This window comes from Triturus cristatus, chromosome 11 (assembly GCF_964204655.1).
Source record: "Triturus cristatus chromosome 11, aTriCri1.1, whole genome shotgun sequence".
NCBI classification, from domain to species: domain Eukaryota; kingdom Metazoa; phylum Chordata; class Amphibia; order Caudata; family Salamandridae; genus Triturus; species Triturus cristatus.
This window is the reverse complement of record NC_140594.1, coordinates 28,303,085-28,325,724: the sequence shown is the minus strand read 5'-3', so window position 1 is coordinate 28,325,724 and position 22,640 is coordinate 28,303,085. Positions and strand designations below refer to the sequence as shown.

The 22,640-nt window shown below is 46.5% G+C and overlaps 1 protein-coding gene across 2 annotated transcripts in view; it reads right to left on the bottom strand.

Moving 5' to 3' along the window:
- Positions 1 to 22,640, bottom strand: part of PIWIL1 (piwi like RNA-mediated gene silencing 1) — a 1,168,338-nt gene that overhangs the window by 211,400 nt on the left and 934,298 nt on the right. For both annotated transcript variants that reach the window (XM_085633654.1, XM_085633653.1), the window contains exon 17: positions 15,938 to 16,008. In XM_085633654.1, the coding sequence (XP_085489780.1) occupies positions 15,938 to 16,008 (71 nt within the window). The remainder of the gene's footprint in view (positions 1 to 15,937; positions 16,009 to 22,640) is intronic.

Below are 22,640 nucleotides of genomic sequence, written 5' to 3'. Positions count from 1 at the left end.
AAATGGATGATTTGTTTTTGAAAAATTGATTGTATTACTGACTGATTAAGTGTATCTTAGTGAGTAATGTTTAAATATGTAAATATCTGTATCAGTCTCTCACTTTGTGTATAAGTGGCTGCATGGGTTGGTGAGTAGCTACATGAGTGTCTATATAGGTTATTAGTTGATTTTTTGAGTATCAGTATGAGTGTCTGTCTGTATGGTTCGGTGGGGGGTATTACGTAGTGCATAGGTGCATGAATGAGTGACTCACTGTTTGTATGTGTTGAAGACAGCATGTGTGCAGGACTGTATAAGTGGATGAGTGTGTGCATGGGTGTGTTAGTGAGTGAATGACTGTCTCAATAGTGTCTCAATGAGTAACTACATATGTTTTAAACTAGTATATGTGACTATTGGTGTATATAAGTGAGTAGATGTGAGAGTGAGAGATTGAAAGAGTTCCTGTATGAATAAGTATGCGTTTCTATAAGTGATTGTTTAAAAGACTAAGTATGTGTAAGTTTCTGTAGAAGTAAGTGTGGTGGTGTGTGTATAACTGAATATGCAGGTAAACGGATGTTTGATTCTTTATTAGCATGAGTGACTACGTGTGTGAGTAACTTTATGGATGAGTGGCGTTGTGTAACAGAATGTATAGGTGTATGAATACATATGATGAGTGAGTGCATGTATGAGTGACTGTATAGGACTGTTGGTTAATGAGTGGATGTGTATGTGGATCTTACAATTACTGAATAGGTTGTTGTAACTGGTATTGGTATGTCCATTGTTTTGAAAATTTTAATTTCTATTTTTGAATGTGTGTATGAAAGGTTATATTAGGGGGAGAGGAGGTCTGCCACTGTATCACAAGGATGATGTCATGAGTGATGTCACTGACCATGTCATGAGTGATGTAATATGTGACGTCATCAGCAGTGCATTGCGGGCGCGCGAGTTATAGTTAGCTGAACTAACTATAACAGGGGAATTTCTATGGTTTTGTACGAGTGAAAAGTCCAGCTAACTATATCGCCCCTGAAACCTATGTTTTTTTTAGTGAATTTCTAAGGTTTTTTAAATGCTAAATCCTAGCTATAACGTGCCTGAAACCTATTGTTTTTTCAGTGAATTTCAAAGGTTTTTTAAATGCTAATTTCTAACTATGCCTACAGAGATAGGACATGTGAAGAAAGAAGGAAAAACGCACAGAAAGAAAAAAAAAATGCAGAAAGAAGCAACAGAAGTCCTCAAAGACGAAGAAAAGTGCAGGAAGAAATATAACGTGCAGAAAGAACAAACAGAAGAGCAGAAAGAAGCCTTGTTGCAAAATCATCCTGTACCCTCAACTTTTTCAGACGGATACTGGTGGTAACGGAGTCTGCCTAAGCAGTCCTAGAGCCAGTGCTATGTTAAAAGGCACTCAGAATACAGTGAAAACACCTACATACACTAGGGCACACTATGCGTTGGGGTCCCCCTGTGATTAGCATGACCTCCTCTGTAAGTCCCTAGTATATAATAGGGCAGGGGATTAAAACTACCTCTTAAAACGCACCACAGGGCGTGTTTGAACACGTCACCTCATGCCCCATCCCCTCCTTTCCCCACTGTGTAAACACACCCTGTAGCCATTTCAAGTTGGGAGATTAAGTCCCCTTGAATCCTGAGGGTCCCTAGGGTCCAACTAGACCACTAGGTACCTCCAGTAAGCGCCACAGAGCTGCGTTGCAGAGAGATGTAAAAAGGGGCACGGCCTAGACCACCTCTCTGCAACGCAGCGCAGTGGCGCTTACTGGAAGCACCTGGTGGGCTAGTTGGACCCCAGGGTCCCTCAGGATTGAAAGGGAATTATTTCCCCAACTTAAAAACGTGCCACAGGGCGTGTTTGCACACGTCACCTCAGGCCCCGTCCCCTCCCTTCACCACTGTGGCCGTTCTGAGTTGAGAGATTAAGTCCCCTTGAATCCTAAGGGTCCCTAGGGTCAAACTAGCCCACTAGGTACCTCCAGTAAGCGCCACAGAGCTGCGTTGCATGGAGGTGTAAAACGTGGCGTGGCCTCAGAACACCTGTCTGCAACGCAGCTCCCTGGCGCATACTGGAGATACCTGTTGGGCTAGTTGGCCCTCAGGGACCCTCAGTATTGAAGGGAAATTAATTCCTCATCTAACAACTGGCCAGCGGGCGCGTTTGCAGAGTGCTGCAAGAAGGGGGCATGGCCTCCGGCGCGATGCCGGTCTTTTATTTATTTATTTTTAAGAAGGAGGGCTGTGTGGCCCCCTTTCTTTTTCTAATTTATTAGCCCTGGGGACCCCATCCCCCAGGGACTGCACCCTAATTTTTTTTGTTGAAAAAAATGTGGCCCTCCCAAGGCCTTAATCGGCCCCGGGGACCCCAACCCCCGGGTCATGGCCTTTTTTTTTATATTCTTTAGGAGGGGGGCTGTGTTGCTGGACAAACCGTATGTACCTACCACCATGACGATTTGCGTGATATTCATTAAAAGGCGACTATGCATACAATGAATCCACGTAGAATGTATTCACACCGCTAGTGAAGCTCTGACATGTCTGACACCCTACCGTGCCTAATCCCGGTGCCCCCGCTGGTGGGTACTCTCCAAGTAGACACCCTTGTCGTTTATTTATACAAACATGGGTAGCTATTGACGGGCACATTTAATACACATGCACACCAAGCCATTCAAAGGGGATTCGACAAAAATTCGACCAAACTATGCAAGAAACCCCCTCACGGTTAATAAAACACACATCCACCGCCGGATGTGTAATACCTTTTATTTTACTCTCTGGAAAGGAGACAAACCTCACTTGAGAGTCACAGCGTGCTCCTGGCTGAGCCCAATGCTGTGTTACACCCACCAGTGCCCGCCGAGTGCCACACACCTCTGTGTTGTATTCCACCAGCTAGTGCATATGCTATGACACTCTCTAGCCCATGTGCACTGTAACACCACCCCGTGAATATGTCATGCCACACTTGCCTTCGCACGGGTTATATTGCCCCATTTAACGCGCCTTCCTCGATGCCTATGTTATAAAGCACAGCGCTATGCCATACTTATTACAATCTGGGATCCATATCTTTGTCACAGTGCATATGCAATGTTACACTACCCAGCACATATTTTATATTACAACTTTAGAGACTACTTAGGTTACACAACACTGCCCTGTGCATATTACACTCCAAGGCGCATATCACATAGCAAGCGCTAGTGCCTGTGCTATCTCGCGCTCTCCAATTAATCTGTCCTTGCGTACAATGTATTGCATATTATATTTCACGCCCCGGTTCATCTTATATCACACTTTTTGGTGCATAGTTTATACCATATACTATATCTAGTTTTCATTTTCAATCGTGCTCTCAGGACTATGTTCTATATAACACTGCGTCCACATACCCTTTTCACGGGCATTACATTTTGCGATGGGTGGTGGAAGGTCAGGGGATGTTTCTGCCAAGTGAGCCCGGAGTCACAGTCCTAAACGTCCTCTTCTTCCTGAATAAAAGTGAGATTATGCTGCATACTTGTTCATATTTTAAGTAGTTCGCACAGACACACATTTTAAAAACAATAAAGTTCCTAATACCCACCTTCTATGAACAGTTAGCTTGCTGCCCCATCCACCTCCTCCCTATCCTCTTGTCTGAATCCATGGACTAGCCTCCTCCCTCCTGCCATGCATGGTCTGATGTGCTGCCACTGCCCTCAATTTAGTATGATGTACCACTCCTCCTGCCCTCCATAGCCCAATTCTATGCCCCATCATTGACCTCCTGCTTAAACTCTGTGCTTAGCTTGCTGCCCCTATTCTCCTTCCCCCTGCCCTCCGATGTCTTTGTGCATGCCCCTGCTCCATCCTTTTTGACCACCATGTTCCATGGACCTGCCACTCCTATCTACTCCGAGTGTTCTGTTGAGCTGCCACTCCCCTCCCACCTGCCTAGCATTGTCAGATGACTGTAACCTGTCCCTGCCACGTCCACCCTGCCTGTCCACATGCCATGCCCCTATCCCCTTCCTCCTGTCCTTCATGGTCCATTTTACTGCCACACCCTTCTGCCCTCCCTGGTCTGTTGTGCTGCAACTGCTCCTCCTGCCTGCCCCACGCAGTCTGTAGTGAGGCCTCTTCCCCTGAACTCTTTGTCTGTGGCCAGGTCCTGACCCTCCCTTCTATCCTCCATGGTCCTTTGTGCATGCCCCTGCACCCTCCTTCTTGCCCATCATAGCCATTGTGCTGCCACTAACCCTCCCGCTTGCCATGCATGGTTTTCTGTGCTGCCATGGCCCCTCCCACCTTCCCTGTGTGGTCAGCTAGCTGCTCCTGACCCCTTCCCTCCATGGTCTGTGTGTATGCCATCAGTCTCACTGTTGCTCTCCATGGTGCGTCTTGTTTCTAGTGCCCATCCTGCCTGACCTCCATGGTCATCTTGCTGCTCCTGCCCTGCCCCCTTGCCCCCAGCCCTCTGTTTCCATGTGCAGACCTCTATTCCCTCCTTCCTGGCTTGTCGGTTCCATTGCAATGCCCCTGATCCGTCCCTCCTGCCCTTTATGGTCTGTTATGCTGCAGCTTTCTCTCCTGTCTGTCCATTATGGTCAGCTAGCTACCATTGCCTCTTTCCCCTCTGTTGTCCATGTGCATGGTCCTGTCCCCTCCCTATTGCTTTCTATGGATTGTTGTGCTGCACTCCCGTCCTGCATGCCCTGTGTGGGGTATTGTGCTGCTGCAAACCCGGATGCCTGCCCTGTAGGGTCAGTTTGGTGCACCTCTCAATGTCCCTCCTGTCCTCTGTTATCCGAGTCCATGTCCCTACCCCAATTCCTCCTGCCTACCATGATCCAATGTACCATACTTGCGAACATTTTGAACTTGGTAAAAGGGAGATTTTGAAATAAATCAGGGGTATTGATTTTCCCCTTTGAGTTACATTGAAAAAGAGAAGATTGTAGACAGGAACCAGATCAAGTAAAGCCCATTTGAGCTTAAAAACATTGGACGTTTCCTGGCTGAAACGGGTCTGTTGGCATGTATGGTTGCTTGACCACTGCCTCTTCCTTCTGCCCACAATGGTCTATTACATCACCACAGCCTCTCTTGCCAGTCCTGTATTGTTGGTTTGTTGCCCCTTCCCCCTTTTCCACTGCCCTCCATAGTCTGTTGTGCTGCCACTGCCCTTCCTGCCTGCCTAGTGTGGTCAAATTGTTGCCTCTGCACTCTCCTACCTGCCTTCAATTTTCAGAGTCCGTGCCCCTGGCCTCTGCCTCTCAACAGTATCCCAATGAACAACTAGATTGCTAACATTCTATATTTATTACAAAAGTGTGGAACGCCTGACGTCATCTTGATGTAATCAAAACTGTAATGCCTAGAGCATTTCCTTTAGAAATTACATATATGAGATGGTCTTATTTGCATCAAAATTATTGTTAGTGCTCTAAAAAACTAAAATGAGGACATATTTTCTGAGTTTTCAAATCGCGACAAAGAACTTTTAAATTATTTGTAATCTTAGTTTTTTTATCCAGTTGACCACTTGATTAAATGTTGCATCCAAGGGGAGAGGGTGTGGTGTTACTTCCAGAGCTGCAGACTTTGCAACTGGGGAACCAGGTTGGAGTTTCTGCTTCAGCACAACATTCTGGTCAAATCACTTAATCTCCCCATGTCCTCATTTACTGCAGTCTCCTCAGTAGGAAATGCTTTCAGTTTTTTACTTTGATTCCATCAAGAAGGTATTCAGATATGTCACACATTTGCCATAAATTCTGAATGTTAGCACTCTAGTTGCTCATTAGATCACTGTAGTAAAGCTACTGCTCACCACGGAAGTCTGCTGCTAGTATTAGAAGTGCATGTTTCAGTCTGCATATCAGAATTTTTTTATGAAATAGAAGAGGATTTGAGAAGTCACTCAAAATATGCCCTAATTTTTCTTTCTTCATCACTAATCATAATTTCTATGGCTAAATGAACCCCCTCATTGTGTTCCTTTTTAATTAAATGTTTTAAGTTTTACCAGTTTATTCCATTCAAGATGGCTTCAGGTATGCCATACTTTTGTCATAAGTAAGACAGTAAGCGCTCTAGTTGATCTTAAGAACACTCTGGGACGTTCTGTCATTGGGCTACATCTGGGTGATATTTGGGCTACATTTGGGTTCTTTTGTCTCTGGTGGCCATCTTGGGAGATTTATTTGTTATGAAGTTTCCTAATTTCCTCATTTACTGCAGTCTCCTCAGTAGGAAATACTTTCAGTTTTTTACTTTGTTTCAATCAAGAAGGCATTCAGATGTGTCACACATTTTCCATAAATTCTGAATGTTAGCACTCTAGTTGCTCATTAGATCACTGTAGTAAAGCTACTGCTCACCAGGCAAATCTGCTGCTGGTATTGAAAGTGCAGGTTTCAGTCTGCATGTCAGAATTTTTTTATGAAATAAAAGAGGATTTCCGAAGTCAAAATGTGTTTTTCTTTCTGCAGCACTAATCATAATTTATATGGCAAAATGAACCCGCTCATTTTGTTCCTTTGTAAATTAAATGTTTTAAGTGTTACCACTTTATTCCAATCAAGATGGCTTCAGGTGTGCCATACTTTTGTCATAAGTAAGACTGTTAGCGCTCTAGTTGTTCTTTAGAACACTCTGGGAAGCTGCAGTAGAACACAAAGGAATCAACTGACAGTCTCTGCCCTTGTTGGATGTACATGTTTTACTGAGAATGTCAGACTTCATTCTCACATGATTGAGAAAGATAATGTGAATTTACAGAAAATATGCTCTCAGTTTAGCTTATAGATCACCTTCCAAACATCTGTGGGAAAAGCATGAGAAAATAGTTCTCTAAAACATGGTTCATGATATCACAGCAGAAGGCTTTTTCACATGGTAAAATCACCTTAGAACACACCACAATTCCTTAAATGAGTATGGTACCATCAACAAGGTGAGGTGCTATCATGTATATTGGTCCCATGATGGCTGCCAACACTTCTTGGATGAAGCGCTGACAGCCAATCAGATCTCAGGATGAGATGTGTGGTTAGGCTCCGCCCAGATATATATATGATTTTACTTTTGATTTTCTCAGGAACTACTGAACAGATTGACTCCATATATGCAAAAGGCACATCCCTGAGCTGAGGACTACCTCTTTGCCAAATTTCAAGTAATTCTGTTCAGCCGTTCGGGCTGTACCTTGGACTAAAGGTCCCTATGGAAAATTGCACGGGGAAAACACGTTTTGGGACCCCCCCTTGACGAATCCCCTCGAGACTTTCAGGGTAGGAGCGGAGCGCCCCACCTATTTTGAAAATTTAGCGAGGATTCGTCAACCGGCGCCAAAGTTATTCCAAATAGAATGTTGCGGACTTCCTATGGAAACACGGTCCTAACCATAACTATCTACTGGCGACCGCCAGCAGATTATATATATATATATATATATACACATACAAGACTTATCTGAGCAAATTTGAAAAACTGAGCAGAGCTCAGAGAGACTCCCTTCACGCACGATGTGCGGTGAACACCTGAGGGATTCAGCCTCTCTTGGGAAGGTTCTAGAGGGTGCTAAGTGCTGATTGGTTGTGTCCAAGTTCGGTCCTTTTTTAGAAAAGGAGGTTGATAGGCTAATAAATACATGGTTGCCTCCATGATAGCCTATGGAAGTTACTGATTACTGCACAATGGTGATTGTAATAATTTAAAACCCCCCGGTGAATATACAAGACCATATAGCCTTGAAGGGCTTTATCTTATCACTAACATATCTGATGTTCCTGATACCGGACTGTGTTTAAATTTATTGTCTTGGAATGTAGCAGGCATAACTCTGAAATGATGTGACCATGACTTGTTAAGGTATATCGGAAGTTTTGACGAGTGTCTGCTATAGGAGAAATGGGCTACAGAGAGAGCCTAAATAGATGGGTATATATGCTTTAGTGTAGACGCTAAACCTGCAGTGCACTTTTGCAGAGCTAGTGGAGGGCTTCTAACTTTGTTAAAGAATGGGCATTTCAGCACTTTAACTGCCATGGAAATAGACTGCATAGACTTGTTGGGGACATTAGTCACCCTATCATCTTGTCTTTCCCAGGCAATATTTAGTATTTGTGTTAAATCAGTAAAGCATAATGACATCCACTATTTTAGCATTATTAGATACTATATTGGATGATTTACCTTCTGATACGAGAATAATAGTAGTAGGAGATTTTAATACCCTCTTTGAACAATGCTCCTTTTTTAGCAGATCACAGCAGAGGAAGAGGAGTATTGGGGAATTCCAAAACTGACAGCACCCCCAAGAGTAAATCTCACCTCTTTTGTATTACAGTTAGTCTGGTTAGTCATTAGTAGAGGTCTGAGAGCCCTTAGTGGTCATACTACCTCGGACCCTGCGCGTGCGCCAACATTTAAGAGAGGTAAATGTAACAGTGTAATTGATTATGTTTTAACTGATGTGAGAATGTGGCCCTTACTAGTTGATATGAAAATATAAGGTCTGATGGTGATCATAATTCACTTGAGGTGACATTTATTGGAGAGCCTTTGGGTCAAGGGTATGCCGTTTTGCAGACTGTTGTCCCTGCACCTCCAGTACTCAACAATTGTTGTACTGTTAAATGGCCCAAAGTTATGGCAAATCAAGAAATCTATTCAGAACTCTATAAACAGTTTGTAGCCTCCTTTGATCAATGAGGGGATAGACCCAGCTGGAATACCTATTTTATCAGTTCATAACCAGTTGTTTGGTGAACTTCAAAAGATCTTTTATAAAGAGGTGAATGCTACTAATTTTTCACCTTTTAGGTACAATGTTTGGTTTGACTCTGCATGTAAAGCAACTAAGAATTCACTAACATCTGCAATTATTGAGGGTGAAATAACTGGGGAACCAGGTTGGAGTACTGCCAACCAGGTTGGAGTACTGCCAGAGGAAATTACAAATCCCCACTTAAACAGGCTAAAAGAAATTGAGAAGATAATTACTGGCAGGACTTATTTGCAGCAACTAAAACCAAGGATAGTAGATCCTTTTGGAAATTAGTAGCGTAAAACCAGAATGAAAGTGCAAAGTACCCGCGTTTTAATATTTCTCCGGAAAACTGAGTGGCCCATTTTTCATCACTCTATTCGCTAAGAAAGTCTGATGACTCAGTCAGTGGGACTAATATAGCTGAAGATACAACTATACCTTCCATAGAGCAAACGCCGCATAATACTTTTATCTCGTTTAGCCTTGAAGAGACAAATAGTGCAATACATTCTGTTAAATTAGCCAAGGCACCTGGGCCTGATAAAACTCTGTCAAAGCCGCTTATCTGGTCAAATTATTTTAACCTTTTATCGAATGCCATCTCGGCCGGGGGAGCTGTACCAGATTCATGGAGGGGGGCCGATATAATAACTATATTTAAAAAGGGAGCTGTTAATATTCCAGCAAACTATAGGCCTATAAGCCTGTTAGATCATGCCCAAATCGTCAATCTGAATAATAGGAAGCTGAATATGAAGGTTCCGATCTTATTATTTGCTGATGATTCACTACTCATTTCAAAGTCTCCCATGAGTCTGCAGACCCTGGTTAACAAATTCTTAGGCTTTTGCAATGAGAGGGGACTCGAGCTCAATGTTAATAAAACTAATGTAGAAATAAAAGAAGCTAAAGTCTTCATGAAGAACAACTTTATTGTTCCAACCAACACGGAGGCTCCAACAGCGGAGCCGGCAGAACATGTGGTGCGTTGCGTGGTCAGCTGTCAACTGTCAAAACAAACGGCAGCTGATCACGTCAAGGCACGAACGTTCCAGCTGATACAGCGTATCAGCTGGGACAATTAGCAAAGGTGAAAACGGTGTCCGCACAGGGACAAATGTAAAACACAACACATCCCCTTCCTTAAGGGAAGAAGAGATTCATTCACACACAAAGTCTTTAAGTCTAGCTGGTGGACCCAGGAGTCTGCCTGTTCTGCTTGTGGTGGCTAGTGGCGCACTGTCCAGACTGGGTGTCTCTGGTAACTTCCGTCTGACCACGTCTTTCAAGGGTCTAGGCGCCAAACTTGGATTAGGCAGACTTGACACTGCTGGGTCTGCACCAGTCATCCCTTCCATGGGCTCCTCACCCTCTGAGTCGTAGTCTATGGTTCGCCTGCACCCCTGTGAGTTAACTGATTCAAAGCAGGGATAGTCTGATCCGATGGGCGTTTCATTGGTATGCTTGACTGCAGATAATTTCGAAAAATGCCACACCCTACCGTCACTCAGAAGTGCTGAGTTGCAATACACTTTCATGACTTGGTACGGCGGGGTGTACCTCTCTTGCCCTTTGGCGATGTGTCCACTTTTCTTCACTTTTACATAGTCCCCTTCTTTGAGTTCTACCGCCTTACTACCATGGGTTTTGTCATAGTATGCCTTCGCCCTAGCTTGTGACTTGGCAAGATTATTTAGCACCAACTTGGCCGACCAGTCAACTTTTCTCGCCGCCGTGATCCAGCCCACGTTGTCCTTCGACAATGGTGTTCTTCCTCGCATCAGTTCAAATGGACTGTGTCCTGTAGACTCGCACGGGGTAATCCTGTACGCCCATACAGTCTTCATAGTTTCATTTCTCCATGGTAATCCATTGCTCTTGGCTATTTGTATTATGCCCTTGATGACTCTATTGAAACGTTCTACCGCACCGTTCCCCGCCGGGTGGTACACTGAGGTGGTCTTGTGGCAGATGTTGTGCCTTTTCACGTATTCTTGGAATACATCTGACATGAATTGTGTTCCGTTGTCACTCACAACCACCTTGGGTAAACCTTCGCGGCAGAAGATGCTGTCCATGAATTTCACTATGTTCACTGCTTCGGGATTTTGAGTGAACAGCACTTCTGGCCACTTGGAGAAATGATCAATCATGACAACAACATACCATTTTTCAAGTTCCTCAGTGACGGGACCCATAACGTCTATGCCTATCCTCTCCCAAGGCATGTTGGGGCATGTGAGTGGATGAAGAGGTGGTCTAAATGTGACTTGCGTCTTGTCTGCCGACATGCAAAGTGCACACTCTCTAACCGCCCGTTCAACCTCCAACCCAACACCAGGCCACCAGTACAGATTTTTTACCCTCTCTTTGGTTTTGCTGATGCCTAGATGGCCCTCATGACATGCACCCAGTAGTTTGCTCCTAAGACTGGAAGGAGGTATGAACCTTCCTCCTCTGAGAAGGAATCCATCTTCAAGCGACAGTTCGTTTTTAACTTCCCAGTAAGCTTGTAGTTAGTCACTGAGTTCTCTTTTGTTGCACCAGCCATTTTTCACGAATGACATTACCTGTCCAATATTTCCATCTTTTTCTTGTTCCTTGAACCATTCGTCTCTGGTTATGTTACCAATCTGCTCCAGGACAGCAGCTATGGCATTTTCCCCCACATCTGTGGGTGTCTCGAGATTTTGATGCTTTACTGGCATTCTACTGAGAAAATCAGCGACCACATTTTTTACTCCAGGCACGTATTCAATCTCATAAATATAATCAAACAACCGGACAGATAGCCTAGCTAGAAGTGGTGAGGCAGTGTACAAACCTTTAGTGGTGAAGACCTTTGTCAACGGCTTGTGATCCGTACATAAGGTAACCTTGCGGCCCCACACAAAATGTCTAAAGTGTTCCAAGGCCCACACACACGCTAACGCTTCACGTTCGATTACTGAAAAATTTTCTTCAGAGGATGTGAGGGAGCGGGATGCAAAGGCTATGGTGTACTCTGTCCCATCAATGTCTTTTTGCGAAAGTACCGCCCCCAAACCCTTGTTGCTTGCGTCTGTCGTTACGAAGCTATTTAGGTTCGTGTCGAATCCCTTGAGGGGAAGGGCTGCACACATTTCCTCTTTAATGTTCTTAAAGCTACTGTCACAGTCCTCTGACCATATGAATTTGTTCTTTAACTTGAGCAGTTGCCTTAGATCATATGTCTCATGGGAAAAATTTCTAACAAATCTAGAATAGAATTCTACCATTCCAAGGAACGATCTCAGTTCATCCTTGTTGGCTGGTACTGGTGCATTTTGTATGGCATCCATGAGTTCTTTCTTGGGGCTTATGCCATCACCAGTTATGCGATGGCCCAGGTAGTTAACGGAGTTGCATCCAAATTTACATTTGTTGTACTCGGCTGTCAACCCTTTTTGTTTTAAAATATCTAGCACCTGTCTCACCTTCACATCATGTTCCTCTTTCGTCTTTCCCATGACTAAAATGTCGTCTTGGAAGATCAAAATGTCACTAACGCCATCAAACACATTGTGCATTAAGCGCTGAAACATTGCGGCTGCAGATGCCAACCCAAACGGTACTCGCGTGAACCTATAGCAACCAAAAGGCGTGATAAATGTCGTTAGTTTTTTGCTCTCCTTGTGGAGTGGCACTTGATGGTAGGCTGACTTTAAGTCAATAGTAGAAAACCACCGAACCCCCTTGGTGGTTGCGAGCATCTCATTTATTTTAGGTAATGGGTACTGTTCAATCACAATGTTCTTGTTGAGATCGCGTAAGTCGACACACAACCTCAATTTGCCATTTGGTCGTTTGGCAACAACTAAAGGTGCGACCCATTCAGACGCCTCCACTCTCTCTATTATCCCCTCATCCAGCAGTTTCTGTAATTGCTCCTTGACTTCCCCCTTGATGGCGAAAGGTATGTTACGTACCTTGTGTACAGTTGGAACGGTAACTGGTTTCAGTCTGATCTTATGCTGATAGCCCTTTAGAGCACCGATCTCTTTGCTGAAAACCTGTGGATACTCGCGACATAAACTTTCACTTGAACCTTCCAACTCTGTCACCACCAGTACAGGGTCAAGTCTTCTTGGATCCAGTATGATACCTAGCTCTCCCTGGTCCATCCAACCTAGAACCGATGGCCCCACTTTAGACACATAGAGCTTGCTTTGCGCTTCCCTTCCTTTATTCACACACAAAGTCTGCACGCGTGGGTTCGGATCCCACCCTCGTCGCCAATTTGTAGAAATAAAAGAAGCTGAAGTCTTCATGAAGAACAACTTTATTGTTCCAACCAACACGGAGGCTCCAACAGCGGAGCCGGCAGAACATGTGGTGCGTTGCGTGGTCAGCTGTCAACTGTCAAAACAAACGGCAGCTGATCACGTCAAGGCACGAACGTTCCAGCTGATACAGCGTATCAGCTGGGACAATTAGCAAAGGTGAAAACGGTGTCCGCACAGGGACAAATGTAAAACACAACAACTAAATTTATGATATTGGGCAATGGGGCCAAGAAAGGTAAAACAAATATTCGGGTGGGCAACAAGGTCCTCGAACCGTGAACATTTTAATTACTACGAGGTATGGACAGTTTTAAGTGGCTAGACCAGATTACGAAAAGTAAATTCCTTATTGAGCATAGGTCAAATGACATTCTGAGGACACAAAAGAGAATGGTATCTCGCATAGTATCCTCAGTTCTGGAGATTTATCGAGCCAAGGCTCAAGGGGCTGCTCTCTACGGAGCTGAAGTCTGAGGTTATGTAGACACTCAGCCTTTGGCACTGGTAGAAAACAGCTTTGCTAGGAAAGTATTATGTCTACCTCAGAGTACACCCCTTATCCCATTGCATTTAGAATTGGGATTAGAGAGTAACTGATTTGGTGGCTCTGAAAATATTGGTTAACTGGGTCCGTCTCTGGTTTACACCAGAGACTGTTGACTATAGGGATTCCCTTAAGCGAAGTACTTAATCTACCAGGTGCTATATCACTTCCATGGATCAAACATGTGTCCTCATGGATTGGAAAGGTAAGAAAAATGATGTACATTTACTTAAAACGACTTACTGGGATTGCATCAATGAGGAAGTTCTGTAGGATCTCTGACCAATACATTTCTTGATTTTAAATCTATTCCACTACTAGAGGAATACCAGGATTTTATACCATTCGCTTTTCCTAAAAGCCTTTTTATACGGTTTCGTCTGGGGACACTACCTGTAAGATCGGTTACCCACAAATAGAATATAGCACAGTCAACACTGTTTTGTCAAATGTGTAATCAGTGTGGTAAAATGAATCTGCCCTGAGAACTCCTCCCCTTGTAGGAGATGGATTATTCCCATTTGTCGAGAACTGGGGATTACACTTTACCAAACAGCCCTAAGCATTCTAAGGACTGATCTCTCTCCAAGAACTGTTAAAGCGGTTAGTACATTTTTAGAGGCAGTTTGGTAAAAACACAATGCAATTTTTAAAACTAAAACATTGTAACGATTATGAGCTCTATTTTATTGTCTCCCCTTTGTATTGATCTTAAGGCATTTTTATTGGAGTCTAGTTTTAAATACTGACTTTGAAGCACTCTGCACTTAAAGGATATGTCCCTGATGAGGTTAAATACTACTGTATTATGCTGCTATTATTGTATAAACACCTTTGATCTATTTATGCTCTACTTTTTATAGCTTAGTATGTTCCTGATGAGGGTAGATATTATATATATTGCTGCTAATATTATAAATCTTAGTTTTATAATGCTTTTTTTATTTATAGTTTTAACACTGTTAAACATTTTTATTGGAAGTGACATCTGAAACGATTTATATCTTGGTTGTGTTGGGAGTGCCTATAGTTTTAGCTTTGACTGACAATGGTGCATCGGACAATATTGTGATTTGTTTGTGTATTGTCATTTCTAAACTTTTGGTTGTTTAGTTGAAAACTTTGATGGATGTAATAACCGAAAAAAGTAAATTACTACTACTGCTTTATTTAATGTACCGTGGGACTCCCACTTCGACGACGGGGAATGATTCAAGCATGTGAATCTATGAAAGATACTACAAAACTTGATAATTGTAGAGACTCCGTCTCACCGCAGGCTCCGAGGAATCAGGCCTGAATGCCGATGCTCTTTTGCCCATCAGCCGACAGACGAGTACTCGAAGACAGATAAGACAGCCTACTCCTCTTCTTGTGCATTTTACCTGAATGGTCTGAGGATTTTGAGTGGAATGATGACTACTTCGGGCTCCATGAACAATCCTAGGACCTTCCCTTTGACCAGGAGCACGATTTCCGCAGTCACATGCCTGGCTGCAATTAGCTTCAGGGACCGCGCTCTCAAAGCATTCGGTTTTATGGCATGGCAAATACAGCACAACTGTAGTAGTCACGCCCGACAGACAGAAAAGGTGCGGGTCCGTCACCGGCATCAGCCAGTGACAGGCTTCACAGCGCTTAAAACCTGTCTTCTTGGGTGAGATATTACCACACCAGGAGAAGACCCTTAAAAACGCTCTACCAAAAATCGAAAAAATCCAGTCACAAAATAACCGCAGGCATCTCTTCCCTTGGATCAGAGCTGGCTGGCGCAGAAAGAAAAGAACTGCATTCAGCGTTCCGAGGTGGTGCCTATGTAAGTGCCACGGACATCACTTCTGGCGCGGATGACGCAGACAAGTGGGGCCTATCGACACCAACTACAGTTGTGCAAGGATAGTGCTTACGAAGAATCTTTTGGATTCAATCAGATGCCTGGGGAAATTCAAAGGTAAGGAATTTGCGGCTAGAACTTGGTCAGATACTTTCATTTTATAAAAACACAAACAATTTAGCAAAAATAACCTACTAGGGAATACAATTTTTTTTTTAATTAAATGGGGCATTTATACTGAAACACAGTGTACATATATTCATGTATTTATTTTTAAAAGAACAGGAATGAATGAGTGGGCAGACAACATTGTACTTAGGGCCATTAATGAGATTCTGGATTACAAAAAAAAAAAAAAAAACAAAAAAAAAACACAATTATAAATTCCATCATCAAATGTACTGTATTATTGCCAACTTATTAGCAAACAGCTGTTTTTTAGGAAAAATCAGAGATACCCAAAAATTATGTGTTACCTTGCAAGCAAACTTTTAGTCCATCAACAATCTCTTGTCCACGATCTTGCAAGACACAACGGGAAAACCAGCTGCTTGGAAAAATGACAGAAAAAGGCATTGTTAAAGAAAAACTAGCCTACAAACTGAAGAATAAGTTACTTACCTTCGGTAATGATATATCTGTAAGAAACATTAGTGATAGATTCCTTACCTTAGAATTACCCCCAGGCATCAGACTGGATCTGGAAAGTTTGTCAGCAGTACCCCGGACCGTGGCGTCGTGGGGCTCCGCGTCAGTCGTTGGCGTCGTGGTCGCCGAATTGACGTTGCGGCAGCTACTTAGACGCCGCCCCCGCGTGCTGACGTTAGTTCTGTACATGACTTTCAGCGCCAGTAACGCAGAGCCATGCAAGATACAGACCACTGGCGCCTTGAAACTAGGGCTCTGAAAGGGATGACCTTAACCCATGGGTGGGGCGTTAAGGAATCTATCACTACTAATGTGTCTTACAGATATATCGTTACCGAAGTTAAGTAACTTGTTCATCTGAAAGAAACACGTAGTGATGATTCCTTACCTTGGAATAGATACCCCAGCAATACTAACCCCGGTGGAGGGTCTGCGAACCAAGATCACACCAGGAAGTCCTGGAGAACCGAACGGCCAAAGAAGCAGTCTCTCCGGACTTGGCTGTCCAGGCAATAATGCTTAGTAAAAGTGTGCAGCGAGGCCCACGTAGCTGCCTGACCGATGTCTTGTAGGAGGACACCACGTCCCAATGCCGTTGTGGCTGCCGTCGACCGGGTGGAATGGGCGCACAGCCCCACCGGAGGCTTATTTTTAGCAATAGAATAACAGGCTTTAAAACACATGACGACCCATCGGGAAATGGTCTGCTTGTGCACGGCCCGACCTTTCTTGGCACCTACGTAGCCAACAGAGAGCTGGTCATCTACCTGGAACTGTTGTGTGCGGTTCAGGTAAAATGAGAGCCCACGTTTTGGGTCCAGACAGCGGAGCCTCTCTTCCTCTCTGGAGGGATGCAGAGGCGGAGAGAAGGTGGGCAAAGTAATGGTTTGCCAGATGTGAAAAGCAGTGACAACCTTTGGCTGAAAGGATGGACGTGGTCTGAGCACAACCTTGTCCAGATGGAAAAGGAGGTGTACAAGAATGAGCCTGGAGCTTACTCACGTGCCTTCCGGAGGTGATGGCAACCAGGAAAGCAGTCTTCAAAGTTAATAGACGTAGAGGACAGTTGTGAAGAGGCTCAAAGTGAGCGCACATCAAATATGTGAGAACCAGGTTCAAGTCCCACTGTGGCATCACAAAAGGAATAGGAGGGAAAAGGTAAGTAATGTCTTTGAGGAATCTACTTACAACAGGGGACTTGAAAAGACAGGGATGATCAGGGGGCCTGAGGAAGGCTGAAATAGCAGGAAGGTAGCCCTTGATAGTGCCCACAGCAGAGCCCTGCTGGGCCAAGGAAAGAAGGAATAAAAGGACTTCAGAAAGAGGGGCAGAAAGGAGATCCACAGCCTTCGCTGTGCACCATGCCACAAATTTGTTCCACCTGCAGGCGTATGCCAGCTTCGTAGAGGGACGCCTGGCTGCCAGAATGACATTACAGACGTAAGGAGGCAGGTCGAAAGAAATCAACTGCTGCCGCTTAATCTCCACGCAAGGAGGTGGAGACGGGACAGGCTTGGGTGGAGGACCGTCCCCTGCTGCTTCGACAGAAGATCCTCCCGAAGAGGCAGTCAGATTGATGGTCATATTGAGTAGCTCGAGATTCCATGCTCTTTGAGCCCAGTCCTGAGCCACAAGGATGACTTGGGCCCGGTCGTGCCTGATATTCTTCAGAACTCTGGGCAGAAGTGGTATAGGCGGAAAGGCGTACAACAGACCGCAACTCCACTCGCGACGAAAAGCGTCGCCGAGTGAGGACCACCTTGAAAATTCCAACGTGCAGAACTGCTGACTTTGCACGTTCTCGTCGGTGGCGAATGGATCTAACCAAGGCTCTCCCCACTGTTGAAAGAGACCTTGCGCCACATCCGAGTGAAGACGCCATTCGTGATCCATCATGCACCTGAGGCTGAGTTTGTCCGCCCTGGCGTTGAGTGAGCCTACCAGGCGTTGAACCACCAGGGAAATGCCCTGATGTTCCAGCCATGTCCAGAGGCGCAGAGACTTCTGACATAGAGTCCACGACCCCACCCCGCCCTGTTTGTTGCAGTACCACATGGCGGTATTGTTGTCTGTGAACACCTGCACTACTCTCCCCTTGATAGAGGGAAGGAATGCCTTCAGTGCAAGCCGGATCGCCCGGAGCTCCAGAAGGTTGATACGGAGCCGGGACTCCGCCGGAGACCAGAGGCCTCTGATCTCCCCCTCTCCCATGTGGCCGCCCCATCTCAGGAGGGACGCATCCGTCACCACTATGTGTTGTGGAAGGGAGAGATATCTGCCATTGACCAAATGCCGGTTTGTGAGCCACCACTGCAATTTTCATGCAGTGCCCTCTGAGATCTGGACAGACTCGGACAGGTTCCCCTGATGCTGCGCCCACTGGAACTTCAGGTCCCACTGCAGAGCCCGCATCTACCATCTGGCATGATCGACTAGCAGGATGCAGGAGGCCATGAGGCCCAGCAGCCTCAGGGTCGTCCTGACCAAAACCCAGGTTAGAAGCCGAAAGATCGGAATCAGAGCCTGAATATCCTGGACCCGCCGTTCGGGAGTATAGATCCGAAAGTGCGTCATATCCAAAAGCGCTCCGATGAAGAGGAGCTTCTGAGAGGGAATCAGGTGCGACTTCGGCACATAGATGGAGAACCCCAGCAAATGCAGGTCGGCTGGCCGTAGTCTGGAGGTGGGAGCCGACTGCCTGGGGCGAGCCCACCTTTAACAGCCAGCCGTCGAGATAGGGGGAAGACTGAAATCCATGATCTGCGTAGATGAGCTGCTACCACCGCCATCACCTATGTCAACACCCGAGGGGCGCTGGTAAGGCCAAAGGGGAGCACGGTAATCAAAGTGCTTGTGGCCTACCATAAACCGTAGGTCGCGCCGGTATGCCGGAAGGACGGGAATATGGAAATATGCGTCCAGCAGATCCAACGCTACCATTCAGGTGTCCAGGATCGAGAGCAGACAAGACCTGAGCCAAAGTTAGAATCTTGAACTTCTCCTTCCAGAGGAAGCGACGGACGTTCCGGAGGTCCAAGATAGAACGCAGGTCCTTGTCCTTCTTGGGCATCAGAAAGTAGTGGGAGTAGCAACCACGTCCTACTTCTGGCGCAGGAACGAGCTCGATGGCCCCCTTGGCCAAGAGGGCCATGACTTCCAGTTGAAGTGCCAAGTGATCCCCCGACATGCGGTGGTACTGGGGTGGCATGGCTGGAGGGGTAGTCTCGAAGGGGAGGAAGTAGCCCCTTCGGACTATCTGTAAAACCCGCCTGTCCGTAGTGATGGTGAACCAGTGGGGAGGGGTGGAGGTGGTGGCTAATCCTGCCGCCCACTGGTGTTTGATGGGCCTGAAAATCCAGACTAGGAAGGTTTGGAGGCAGTGGTGGCCAGGGTGGAGGTGGACTGACCCGCCCGCTGGCCCCCTGACCCACCTCGGCAGGTCACACATCCGCGGCCACGCTGGGACTGTTGCTGCGCAGGCCTGTGGCTCTGTAGCGAACGTGTCGCGTGGCCACGGAAGAAGCGAAAAGCAGAAGGCGGAGGAGGGAGAGTGGCCGAAAGGCCCAAGGACTTGGCTGTGGCCCCCGAGTTAAAACTCTCCAACGCACTATCTGCATTGCTGCCAAAAAGGCGAATGCCATCAAAGGGCATGTCCATGACCGTGTTCTGGACATCCCCAGAGAAGCCAGTTGTCCTCAGCCAGGCGTGACGCCGGAGCGCCACTGTGGGGGAAATCGCTCTGCCCAGCAAGTCGGCGGTGTCACGGCCACAACGGATTGTGAACTTGGCTGCATTCCTCCCTTCAGCCGTAGCCTGAGAGAGCACTGTCCGGGCCTCCTCCTGACACTGAGGCAGCACTTGCGCCACCGTATGCCACACAGAGTGGGAATAACGGCCCAAGAGGAATGCAGTGTTCACAGACCGAAGCCCTGAACTGGCTTAAGAAAAAAAGTCTTCTTCCCAAACTGTTCCAGTCTTTTGGATTCCCTGTCCAGAGGTGCGGTAGGGAATGTGCTCTGGGACGTGAAGGCTTGGACAACTACGCTCTCAGGAGTGGGGTGCTGGGAGAGGAAAAGGGGGTCATCTGGGGCCGTGCGATGGCGTCGGGCCACGTTCCTATCCACAGGAGCCCCTGTGTTGGGCCTGGACCAGATGCACAAAAGAACGTCAGAAAGTGCATCATTAAAAGGCAGCAGTAGCTCCGCAGAGATAGCCGCCGGCTGAAGCATTTCTGTCAGGAGTTTACTCCGGACGACCACTGTCGAGAGTTGCCGGAGCCGCCGACAGTGAAGGGCGAGGACCCTCAGTCGGGCCCGAGTGGCCTAACGGCCCAAAGAGGCAGGCCATGGCTGACAAATTCCTGCAGCTGTGCCGGAGTCGCCAACGGGGAAGGGTGGGTAGGCCGACGGCGACAGCGTAGGCTCCGCCAGAGCCACAGGGGAGGCACCACCCGCACCCTCAGCCGCGTCGCACAACGGGCAAGGGGAAGTTGGAGAACGATGACGCTTCTTCGACTTCTTGTGATGCTTCGTCTTACCTGACCCGAGTGCGAAGACTTCAATCCCGTTCGAACGATGTTGATGGCTCTGCGACCGGTCCCTCGAACTTCTATGGAACCGGGACCTTAAGCGGCGCGGAGCCGATTGCTGGACTTCAAGCAACTTTCGGGACTGGGGGCCGTAGTCACGCCCCTGGCAGTAGAGACACGCGGTGCGGGTCAGTCACCGACATCATGCAATGACAGTCCCTGCAAGTCTTGAAGCCGGGCATCCCTACGGCACCAGGAGTCGATCGACTCGAAAAATAGAGACAAAAAGGCCTCGAAAAACTTGGTCAAAAAGTGACTGGGGGTACCGCTATATCTGGATCTGCGCTTGTGGCGCGGAAAATGAAAACGGACGTCAGCGCACGAGGGCGGCATTTAAGTAGCTGTCGTGAAATCATCTTGGCAACCATGATTTCATCGACGGACGCAGAGCCGCACGACGCCACCTTCTGACGCACAGGGGTACTGCCGACGAAAACTTTCCGGATCCAGTCTGACGCCTGGGGTTAATTCTAAGGTAAGGAATCTATCACTAACGGGTTTCTTTCAGATATGTGCATGCGCCACTTCACGTAGGCTGCAGGGGCAGGCCTGCAGACAGTTTGTATGGACTCCCATGTGTGGCAAAAACATACAAATGCCCTAGGTACCCGATTACCATATGCTAGGAACTTGCAGGTGTACAAGAGTTTACCAATTGTGGGGTGTACAAAGAATTTAACAAGGAATTGAGGAGAAAGAGCGCAGACACTGGGATCCCAGTGCACTACAGTCAACACACACTGACACCATGCAAAAAGTGGGAGTAACTAAGCCAGAAAGATCCTAATTTCCTGCAAGTGGTACTAAGGGTTAAGATATATATCATATTTTATTCAAAAGCTGTTAACAGTTGCCGCTCAATCTCCACGCATGAAAGTGGAGTGTTATCAGATTTGGGTAGAGAACCTTCCCCTGATGATGCAACAGAAGATCCTCCCAATGGGGCAGCTTAAAGAGAGGACCAAAGGCCATGCTCAACAGCTCGGAATACCAAACTTCCAGAGTTAGGAGCCACACGGATGACTTGGGACTGGTCATTCCAGATCTTCTTGTGGAAGGCTTATAGGAGGCCAGAGCTTTACTCGAGATGAAAAGCGTCTCAGAGAGAGGAAACTCCAGTGTGCTCAACTGCTGACATTGAGCTTTCTTGGTGGTGGTGAACAGACGTAACCAAGGCTCTCCCCATTGCTGAAAGAGACCTTACACCACCTCTGGATGGACACGCCATTCGTGATGGGTTAGGCAACTTTGGCCGAGTTCATCCACCCTGCCATAAATGGCCCTCCCCTGCTGCTGCGACTGAAGATCCTCCCAAAGGGGCAGCCTGATCAGAGGATTGATGCTCATTCAAAGAAACTCTGGATAGTAAACTCTCCGTGACCAGTCAGGAGCCACAAGAATGACTTGGGCCCGGATGTTCTTCATCTTCTTGTGAACTCTGGGCAGAAGTGGTATGGGCGGAAAGGAACACAGGAGGCCTCAGCTCCACTTGTGGCAAAAGTGTAGGCTCCTTGAAAACTCCAGCGCACAAAACTTATGACATTGCACGTTCTTTGGAGGTGAAAAGATCTAACCAGGGCTCTCCCCACTGCTGAAAGAGACCTTTTGACATCTACTACTGGAGACACTATTCGTGATCCGCTAGACATCTACTGCTGAGTTCGCCTGACCTGACGTTCAGAGAACTTGCCAGGTGTTGAACCACCAGGGTTATACCCCGACATTCCAGCCATGTCCAGAGACGTAGGGCCTCTAGACAAAGGGTCCACACCTCAACCCGCCCTGAATGATCCAGTACCACATGGCGGCAGTGCTGTCCGTGGATACCTGCACTATGCTTCCCTTGATAGAAGTGTAGAAAGGTTATTAAAATCAGTTGAATCACCCAGAGCTCCAGTAGGGTGATATGGAGTCCGAATTCCAGCGGAGACAAGAGGCCTCGG